Raw genomic sequence first — 10,543 nt, 5'->3', positions numbered from 1 at the left:
AACAATCTGCAGGAAAGAGAAAAAATCTTGTCGTGTATACCAGATTAAAAATTAAATTAATGCGACATCGGACTGTTATGCATACCTAAGAGATTGGAAATTTTTCGGGAGTGCTCTGATCCGTATCGAGTTCTTGTTCAACGCTGCAGATGATTCGCTTTTATCGCCAAACGTGATGATGAGAAAGAGGCCCGAGCAAAAATTTTGTTGTGACATGAGCTTGAAGAAAAGCTTCTGGAGAAACGTATTTCATTTGGTTTGCATCAATTGTCTAATGTGCATCACGTTACGCACTGAGGTTCTCGTCGTTTCCATATAAAGATAAGCTGTATGACTTGTGTTTTGGACGACTTGCGTTTTCGGACTTATTGCATCGCTTAAAAAACATGCATACGTAATGTTGCAACGGTGCATGTGCTTGTAAGTGCAAATACATCAAAACGTGAATAAAACAATTTGGGAGATGGTGCAAGTGTGTTCTGAATAATCGAAAGTTTTTTAAAACAAAAATAGTCCTTTAATAAACGGAATTTTCAAACATGGATTTCTCAATTTCAATTTATGCCCCACTGGATATCGTAAATTCAATTATGATTATTAGTATCTGTAGGCAAAACTTTTATGTTCATCAGGAGGAGTCAAATTTTAGACGTTTAAATACCTGTATTAATTAAGTAATCTTGGTCGCCACTTAAATTAAAATTAAGCAAGTTGATGTATATGACGCAGCTGTACATTACTTAAAATTATTTATTAAAACTTCAACGTGGATCAATTCATTCGTTCAATCATCACGTGGAAACTTGCGATAAAATATTTGCATACTGGAATTCTGAGCTATTTTCATATTCACACATATCCAATGCAATCACACAGCTCTCACGGACCACGCGTTTTTCGTCATCCAAATACTTCTTTAGAATGTCCAAGCAATAAGGAGTAGCAATAGCACCTAGAGCTTCAGCACATTCATGCCTAACCATTTCATTTTCATTTGCATCTTCCAGAGACTCTTTCAAAAGAGGTATACTCACTTCCTCTTGTAACTGACCAAGTACAAATGCAACTTCATGTCGGAACAGTGCACTGCCTGCCTTTAAGCCTGAAAGTTTGTTTATTTTTATTAGTTCTAATTTTAAGTATTTTGTGGTATCATCCATGTTATTTATACTAACCTTTTGCAAGAGCAAGAACACTTTCTTCTGTTCTCAGATTTCTCAATGAGAACATTGCTCGATATCTCTCAAAAAGAGATGCTTTTTCATCCAGAAGGATATCTGTTAATTCTTTCACATTTTTTGTCTGGGCTGGTGGAGCTGGATCAATAGATGCATAAGGATTCTTTGATAGATCCTTTTCTTTTGTTTCACCTTGACTTTCTATCCACTTTAATCTTTTCAAGGCAAGTTCACAGGTTTCAGCAACTTCAACAGTTGGATCCTTGCTATATTCCTCCAATACAGATATGACATTTGTGTCTCCGATTGCTCCCAATGCTTCTCCTATATATTTTACGATATCAATTAATGTACATATTAATCAAATTAATCATTTATATTTGAATAAACTTTATACTAACCAGCTTCATGCCTAACCATTGGCTCTTGATTTTTATCTTTTAAAACATCCACAAGTATTGGTATAGCACGAGAATCTTGCATTTGTCCAAGACAATATGCAAGCTCATGTTTAAGTAGTGCTGATGGATCCCTAAAACCTTTTTGTATCTGCTCAATTGCTAAAGATCCTCCGATATTTTTAAGAGTAAATAAAGCACGGAATCTTTCCTTCAATGGTCTATTACTGTCGTTCAAAACTTTGCCTACAGATACGATTTCTTTTTCTTGAATGGATAACATTTTGATTTTTTACTTGAGTGAACTGTGCAAAATTAAAAATAAAGATGTTCTATTAAGCAACAATGATATTTATTCTAGTGCAAATGGTTAATACATTTTTCATATAATAAGCGTTTTTTGTCGTGAAAAATAATGGAATAATGAATTTTGTAAATTAAAAAAAAATTGAGAGAACCTTATGTTGATTCAAAAATACATGCCAAGTGCATAAAATACACCATATAGGTTTACAGGACATTTTAAAAAAGTACTCACAACACTTGCCTATATTTCCTACAGTTTTTAACCGCACAAGAAAAATCAATATTTACTAATACAATTTGGTAGTCTGGCACTAATATCGAACAACTAACACATTGATTGAACTAACCTGGACGGAACACGTGATGTATTTTCACGAAATATAACGCAACAGAAGTCGATTACTCAGAAACCTTTGAGTGCTGAGTATTTGGCTATGTGTCATTTAAAGGGTTGCACTGATTACCGCTGTAGTATCCATCTGACGAAGCTTCTGAATAAAAAAATTAAGAGAACTAAGGCAAACATCGAAAAGCCTCTGATAGGACCCTGATGATATATTATACTCGGCTAACTTAGCTGATACTGCAGGGAGCGACTACGTACTCTACGACTGCCAGCCGTCACTGCGGCCAAATTACGTCACAGTTACTTTGTCTGACGTTTATTGTGACAATCATAAAATTGCGAAAAATATGAGAATATCACGTAATAATAACGATGTTTAGCGTTTATTTATTTTACCGTGATTGACAAGAGACATAACGATTCATTCTGAATTTCATCAATGCTTGGACATTGCAATAATGAATAATTTTGAATTTATTATTTGTTTACCATGCATGGAAGCTCCACCTATATATCGGATCTCGCGGAATAAAATTTTGTTTGTTTGGCCAATTGGCGATTCGTAGCGGGACAGTGATATATATAGGTATAAGTGGAGATGTTTTTCTACAAGAAAAAATAGGCTACAAGTAGGTTAGGTCCGCGAATCTATCTACAAAGGCTACCCTTACACAGTAAGTCGGTGTCGGTGTTTGTGAAATTATGCATACCTTTTGTCATACGTAGTTATGAGTCGAATTTGCATATGTCATTAGCCATATAATGTCCAAAATGAGAGCTCAAGACAAGGACAATAAAACATTCCCAGATAAATTGAGACAATTTTTTCGTATCAATAAGGGTGAGTATCAAATAAATGAGCATCTACTTCTTGTGTACTTCTCACTTGTGAAACTTGTTATTCATATTTTTGTTACTTTATTCTATGCTTTAGGAAACTTTAAAAGTAGAGAAGATATCACATTGACTAATGGAATCGAGAGGGAAATTAGTTCTGATAGCCCAGTTCACTGTCGCACAAAAGTTATCAAGGATCTGAGCGAAGCAGTTTTGAACAATCAATGGGAAGATGTAAGTACTATGTTATTTTAGCATGCCTACAACTGTTTTATATATTTTGATCAAGCTAGATTTCATTCTACTATCAACTTTGACCTTTTACAGTGTGCAGCCGAAAGACTATGGTTTCTCGTGCAAGACCTTCTAGCACCAGAGGTTCCACGAGAGCACAGACATATAACTTTAAATTTTTTAAAATGTCTAATTCAAGGTCAATATTCAAGGCTTTCATCTTTGATGAGGGTTAAATTTTTCAATGTAATCAAAGAGCATGATATTCCAGAAGACATTGGGCTGAGGTAATTTGAAAAACCAACTTTTTTTCTAGAGACAACAATCTTCTGAAAAATTTAAATTCTTATGTTTTGTTGCTTTTAGGCTGGAATTACTCCAGAGTTTAACTGAAAATGGAAAAGACATCATTCATTTGGAAGAAAAGATGGGTCCGTTTCTTCTTTCTTGGATGCCAATAGTAACAGGTGCAGATGGAAAACGCGGTGCAGAGTTTTTGTCTTTGCTTGTTAATGTTATTAAATTCAATTCAGCCTGCATTGATGAAGATATTGTTTCGGGCCTGGTTCAGTACATCTGTCACCTTTGCTATTACAGCAATAATCCAGAAGTGGTTTCAGCAAGTCTTGAAGCTCTTGATGCAATAGTTTGTTATAGCAAGCTACAACCAGACTCATTACAAACATTTATTATTGCTTTATGCCGTAGTGTCAATGTTGAAACTTACTGTCAAATTAGTTGGAAGGTGAACAATGATAACATAATAATTGAATTTTATTATTAAAATTATGAAAAAAATAATCATTCATAATGTATTTCTTTTCAGATAATGCGCAACCTATTAGGAACTCACATGGGTCATTCTGCACTCTACAAAATGTGCTCTCTGTTACAAGAACCAAATTTTCAAAAGGATGTACGTCTTCTAAGAGGCGCAGTATTTTATGTAAATATGGGATTGTGGGGTTCACATAGAATACCAAAACTAAAGTGCACACCATCATCAGTGCTGCCATCATTTCATCAAGCACTGCTCTGTAATCATCCCATTGTTATGTATGAAGTTACTTTGTCTATTCAGAGATTGGTTAATAAATATGGGATTGAGCTGGAGCAACCTACATGGGGTATAATTTTAGACATAATTGAACAAGTTATTGTTCATACTGGTAAACATGAATTTTATAAATTTATTTAACATTCTACAATGATGGTTGAACTCTATAATTAATATTAAAATTAATTACAGAAAATAGTAACCAGCCAGCTACTAAACAAGTTTCTACGAGTTTGCATGAAACAATCAATAGTATTGAATATTTGCTGGATAACAATTCCTACAATGGCAATGTTCAGAAATTTTATGAACTTGTTGAACGTTGTTCCGATACGAGGCCGGTGTGCTATTTATTTATTGCTTTAATTACATGGTTATTCAGGCTATTTTATGCACATAATATATGTTCTAAATTTTGTGTTTTGCACAGGAGGCTTCAGTTTTAAAGCTCATTGATTACAGAGCATCTATGTTAGGCCCAACTTGCTATCAATGGCAATCCAAATTGAGTTCTTTAATTGATCGTTATTATAAAGTTGAAACAAGAACTAATATAAGGGTTAAAGTTCTTGACGTTTTAACCAATGTTATTCAAATGAATAGGTATACAAAAGCTTTATATTTTGTCGATAATACATGATTGTATATCAATGAAATTTTAAACTTTTTTAATTCTTCTGAAGGTCTAGATATGAAGATGAGCTTATTGAACGAATTATTGTACCCCACTTACAGCATGTAGAACTGGATCCCGATGTAACAATACGAAATTTCGCTGCTCACGTGTTGGTAGATTTATGCTTGGAATGTGATACAAAGAGATGTATGGATTTGTTAGATATTTTGGATAGGGTAAATACTGAAACAGTCATTAATTATTAATAGAGATTAATCCCAATCATAATATGTTTATTTAATTTTTTTAGATAATAAACAGACCGTTTCAACTAGAAACACCTGTGCAAGTTGACGCAGATATTAAAGATGTCAAGACGTCCGTTGTAGGAGTTATAAAAATTCTTACCCAGAAAGTGTATCGTTTACCGTCTCTGCACGCTATCCGTGCTTACCAAGTACTTGTAAATCATCTGGAACTGTATTATCAAGATCACAAAGGAATTTTCCAGGAAGTTTATACGATTCGATATTTGGTTTGTTATACATTTTTCTATGAAGTATTGAAGTATCATCAAACATGAAGAATAACATTTCTCTTTGATTTTAGATTTTCGAGTGTTTTCTCAAAGCTCGTGCCAATGGTTTGGGTCATGTAGGTTTTCCCGAACAAGCAACAGGTACAGTCACACGATACAGTCCGTACCTTGTCCTAGAAAATACTTCATTCAATTCAAGCAGCAGCGGAACGAGTCCACCTCCGGCTAGTCCCGTACCCTTGCAAAGCGCAAACTGCCAAATCACCAATATTTCTTTGGCTCACGCCTGCAAAGCCGTTACTACAGCGGTGAAGCAGGAAAAAAGTAAGCTAGATTTTTAGTAGTAAAAGATACGCTCGTGTCAGACAACCTGTCATTCATACAAGTATTCTTTTTTTTACAGATGTACAAGTTTTACAGCTGATATTAAAAGAATTGCCGCAATTATTACAAAATAGAGCATTGATTTTATCTCGACATAGCAATGACGTGGGTTCTTTAGCAATAGCACTTTGCAATATGGTACGTTGGAAAATTTATGAATAAAATTATCTAAATTAAATGCTAAAATACTAAATTTTTTAGATTGATGACAAAAATTTTCGGACTGAATTTCGAACGGAAATCTTCCCAGTTCTTGCAGCTTGTACATCTTACCACGCACATTTTGATTTAAATACCCAGCAACGTCTCATAAAATGTTTCGAAGAAGGGCTAAGAACAACTTGTGCAGCACAATGCGTCACAAGTCTCATGACATGTGCTCTAGAGATGCGCGACATCATGAGTAAGCTTGTGTCCAACGTTCTTCTGAGTCTGTCGAAAACTTCCGATACCGTCAATATGGCGATTCCAATATTAGAATTCCTGTCGAGTGAGTTAAACAAAAGATAAAATAAAGTTAAGAAGTTAGTATATTACAACACAAGTAAAACTGTTGGTTTGTTTCAGCGCTTACACGGCTATCTAAGGTTTATTCGAATTTCACAGTTGAACAATATATGTCGATATTTGCTATAATATTGCCTTATACAAAACCAATTAGGTATAATCATTATACCGTGTCATTAGCGCACCATGTGATTGCAGTATGGTTTTTGAAATGTCGACTTCAACTTAGACGAAATTGTGCAAAAGTTATTACGAAGGTAACAGGATTCGTTTAAGTATAGTCATTAAAATTAATCCCTCACCATCTCTTACTATTGATATATTTTCAGGGCCTCAAATCTAACGCTAAAATGCTTCTAGAAGAAGGAACTATATCAGCCAAGCCGGACATTGGCCTCAGTAACGAAGATTCTTCCAATAGGAAACGAAGTTCGAGTTTAACTGAACAAGTAGACATCCCGAGCTTCTTTAAAAATGGATTATAGTAACTTTCCTGCACTTTTGTTTAACTGACAAATTTTTTTCTCAGGGAAGCAGGGCTCGAAGATACGTCAGGGAAAGTAGGACATTGGATTTAAAGCCCCCAGTTGATCAAGCCCTTCAAAATTTTCACGTCGAACTCACAGAAACTTGCATAGATCTGATGGCGCGTTATTCCTATTCTATGTATTCGGCTCGTCCAAAGAGGCTTTTGGCTGCCGATTTCTTGCTAAAAGATGGCAATTCAGTAACTTGGATTCTCGGAAACAAGTTGATCACTGTGACGACCAGTGGCTGCAGCAACAAAACGATGCGCGGTCCCCTCTGTGATAACTGCTGGGCAGCTTGCAAAGCTACCCCCGATCAAACAAGGTCTAGTCACTCGAGTCTACTGCGAGCCTCCAGTGCGGAAGGCAATAAGGAAGACAAGTTGTCCCGACAGTCATCTGGAGGTCTTGCAAGCTCAAGTGCCAACACGGCCGCGAATTCGCCTACGGAGGAAAGCAAGCGCTCTCTCGATGACTCGGATACATACAAGACCAAGGAATCGGGCGTCGACAACTCAGACAGAGGCGAGCAGCAGCATCAACCGAACAGTGAGACCTACAAGCTCGAGCAGATGATGAATACGGACAAGCAGGAGGAACACCAACCGTGTGCCTGCTGGTGTCAGGGTTGGGCCGAAATTTACGTAAGACGACCTACCGGAGACATGTCCTGGATTACGCGAATACAGAATTCCATGCACGAAGTTTCACCTTACGAATTACCGCTTGACAATATTACCGCTCTCTATATGCCCACCATCGACATACTGCCTCAGAAGAGTCAGGACCTTGCCTCGGAGTTCTCCGAGGATGAAATACCGGTTAGTTCTCTAAAGAATTGATTTATGGGGTTTTTACTTAAAGCTTTAACTGTATATCGATTTAGGATACGACGGAAAAAACTCTTGAACCGATTCAAGCCGAGGCCAACACTGTTGTTAAATCCAGCACGTCGTCTACTTCCGGACCCATCGACATTCCAGGCTCTCCCGCTCGTCCAAGTCCATCAAGACCGAGCCCACGTGATAGTCTTGAAAGTTTGGAAGAAGGCGAAGAAGGTACTGACAATCCAGAAAGATTTCTTGTGTTTGTAGATACTTATTTTTAATAAAACACTATTTTGATATCTTTTTCTAGAGTCACGAAAATCACGAAATCCAGTTCGCAGGTCGAATTCCAGTCCAGAAATGAGTTCGAACTGGAAAAATCCTTTTTTGAATAAAGACAAGCTAAACTTACCGTCTGCTGAGCGAGACGACGTTAACCCTGACTTGGATATCAAATCTGATACCGATCTAAAAAAACATATCAAAAGTACCTACACCAAAGATATGAGGTACGGTATAAATTGATTTTATAGCGCAGTGTGGCTAAAATCCGCTGTTAAGTCACGCCTATCTGTGACTAAAGTAGTCCTTTTTTGCACCGTTTTTATCACACTCGCTACGCTCGTGCGCTAACCTCACGGTGCAAATAAGGACTACTTTAGTCACGAATAAGCGAGACTTGCGGATTTTAGCAGTCTGTGCTATAAAATTTTATACGATACTCTTGACTTAAATGGTTCAGTTCTCGCTGCGCTCGGGTGCTAACTGTGCCGTGTAAAAAAGAACCATTTAAGTCACACGTATCGTAATATACTATTGTACAATCCATTATAAAAGCAACAATTCATTATAATTTGTCATAATACAGAGTCAGTTGCGAAGCAATTCCCGAGGAAATATCAGGGATGGGCACTACTCCGCCTTCGACAGAAAACACTGGAGAACATCCCTCAGGGTTGTTATCGCAAAGATCTTATCCTGGTACGAGTCAAGTTTCCCAAACGACAACGACAGCGACAAGTAATACAGTACCTCCATCGCCAACAGCTGGCCAGGTAAAACTTTTTTGTTCTCTTCCTCGTTGGTGTTTATACAAAAATATTTATAGTATGATTTTCTACAGCCTCCTGCAAATTTATTGACATCTCAATCGCAACTTGCTTCTAAACCACCTCAGTCGCCGACACAAATTTACTCTCGATTAAGTAATCTAGATTCAAGCCACAACCGGCAATCTTGGGTCCTCGATTCTAAGCCACCCATTGGTCGGAATCATTTCATTGAAAAGGTTAGTTTAATTTCAAAGTTTTCATTAAAACTATCTGCATCAAATTGAAATACGTTTTAAAAACCATTAGTTAAGAGAAGAAAAGGCCGATCCTTCCTCTTTACCTCCTCTGTCTTTTCGGGATCGTGGACATACGATATCTGTTATGAGCCCAGCGAAAATCAGACGAACGAATTCCCCTCGAATAAAAGATTCGCCGTCTCAAATGAATCTACTTAACAATAGGAGTGGAATAAATCCAAGGTATTTAGCAATATTTTCATAATCTGATGATGCACGTAATCGTTAATAATAATTAATCGTTTTTAGTTACGTATTTTTGCAATTGTATCACTCGGCGAATTTTGGGCAATCCAAGGAAAAACCTTTGCTGGTCCCACAAACCAGTGCTCTTTTGCAGACTTCAATTACAAATCTAGATAGGATACAACCGTACGAGACTCATAAGATTGGTATTCTATATGTTGGTCCAGGACAGGCTAAAAATGAAACTGAAATTTTGGCAAATCAACATGGTTCGCTGCGTTATGCACAATATTTACAAAGTCTTGGCACACTCATAAGACTTAAGGACGCGGATGAAAGTATCTTCCTTGGTGGACTCGATCGTAACGGTGAAAATGGAAATTTCGCATATATTTGGCAGGATGATGTTACACAGGTAGCTTTTCACGTCGCAACACTGATGCCTACCAAATCCAGTGATCCCAAGTGTACTTCTAAAAAGCAGCATATAGGAAATAACTATGTAACAATTGTATATAATGAAAGCGGAGAAGAGTATGATATAAAGACTGTTAAGGTACATATATTTTATTTTTCGTTCTACCGAAGCTGTACATTGTTTACAATATTTTCTTTTAATTATTTAAGGGACAATTTAATTATGCTTGCGTTATTATTCAACCACTTGATCATGGAACTAATCAAGTGACGGTACAAGCAAGAGATGAACTTAGTAAACATATTGGACACAGTGAGCCAAAAATTATATCCGATCATAATTTGGCAATTTTGTCTCGGCAGTTAGCGCTTCATGCAAACGTAAGCATTATTTCAATAATAATTTCATACATTTTTATGCATGTGTGATTATTTTTATTTTATATGTTTATATTTAGTTGGCTTCAATGGTCTGCTCATCATTAAATCAGAAAGATCGCAATCCATATGCATCCAACTGGTTGGAACGTCTACGTCATATAAAGCGCTTACGAAAACGAATTTTAGAGGAACAAGCACGAAAAAATCCAGATGACGATTCAATAAAAAAAGCCTTAGAGGAGGAAGATAAATCAATAATCGTGGACGATCTTGTTCAAGATTTTACAGAATTTACGACTTAGAATGGCTGTTTTTATAAAGAAAGTGATAGCGATTTCATTTAACTGTATGCAAAAATTACGAAAATCGTGCTAAAATAAATTTATTTATTATTAATATATATCAATTCATTATTTTTTGAGCATCATCTTAATAATAGTAATAATATAAATAGGA

At 36.3% G+C, this 10,543-nt stretch overlaps 2 protein-coding genes across 4 annotated transcripts; one reads left to right on the top strand and one right to left on the bottom strand.

Annotated features, from left to right (window-relative positions):
• Nucleotides 1-494: 494 nt before the first annotated feature.
• Nucleotides 495-3,052, bottom strand: LOC116415676 (deoxyhypusine hydroxylase). 3 transcript variants are annotated; one of them, XM_001608021.6, is made up of 5 exons: nucleotides 2,939-3,052; nucleotides 2,230-2,373; nucleotides 1,580-1,881; nucleotides 1,176-1,502; nucleotides 495-1,102 (listed from the first exon to the last, which is right to left on the bottom strand). In XM_001608021.6, exons 3-5 carry the CDS (start codon nucleotides 1,857-1,859, stop codon nucleotides 792-794), a joined length of 918 nt encoding a protein of 305 aa, XP_001608071.1. In that variant the 5' UTR covers nucleotides 1,860-1,881; nucleotides 2,230-2,373; nucleotides 2,939-3,052; the 3' UTR covers nucleotides 495-791. The 3 variants fall into 3 exon arrangements, with proteins under 3 accessions (XP_001608071.1, XP_032456945.1, XP_008215844.1); XM_032601054.1 differs by lacking the exon at nucleotides 2,939-3,052 and adding an exon at nucleotides 2,487-2,510; XM_008217622.3 differs by lacking the exon at nucleotides 2,230-2,373 and having other exon boundaries at nucleotides 2,939-3,040.
• On the top strand, nucleotides 2,605-10,468 carry LOC100124180 (tuberin). The gene is made up of 23 exons (XM_001608018.6): nucleotides 2,605-3,069; nucleotides 3,163-3,299; nucleotides 3,393-3,586; nucleotides 3,666-4,044; nucleotides 4,126-4,468; nucleotides 4,549-4,697; nucleotides 4,787-4,959; nucleotides 5,040-5,208; nucleotides 5,283-5,507; nucleotides 5,582-5,834; nucleotides 5,914-6,032; nucleotides 6,096-6,384; nucleotides 6,462-6,658; nucleotides 6,731-6,850; nucleotides 6,931-7,749; nucleotides 7,815-7,986; nucleotides 8,066-8,264; nucleotides 8,624-8,810; nucleotides 8,879-9,043; nucleotides 9,114-9,286; nucleotides 9,353-9,845; nucleotides 9,917-10,087; nucleotides 10,165-10,468. Exons 1-23 carry the CDS (start codon nucleotides 2,991-2,993, stop codon nucleotides 10,387-10,389), a joined length of 5,430 nt encoding a protein of 1,809 aa, XP_001608068.2. The 5' UTR covers nucleotides 2,605-2,990; the 3' UTR covers nucleotides 10,390-10,468.
• Nucleotides 10,469-10,543: the final 75 nt, after the last annotated feature.

Source organism: Nasonia vitripennis, chromosome 5 (genome assembly GCF_009193385.2).
Source record: "Nasonia vitripennis strain AsymCx chromosome 5, Nvit_psr_1.1, whole genome shotgun sequence".
Classification (NCBI taxonomy): domain Eukaryota; kingdom Metazoa; phylum Arthropoda; class Insecta; order Hymenoptera; family Pteromalidae; genus Nasonia; species Nasonia vitripennis.
Note: the sequence above shows the minus strand (reverse complement) of the source record. Positions and strands in the feature narration are given on the sequence as shown.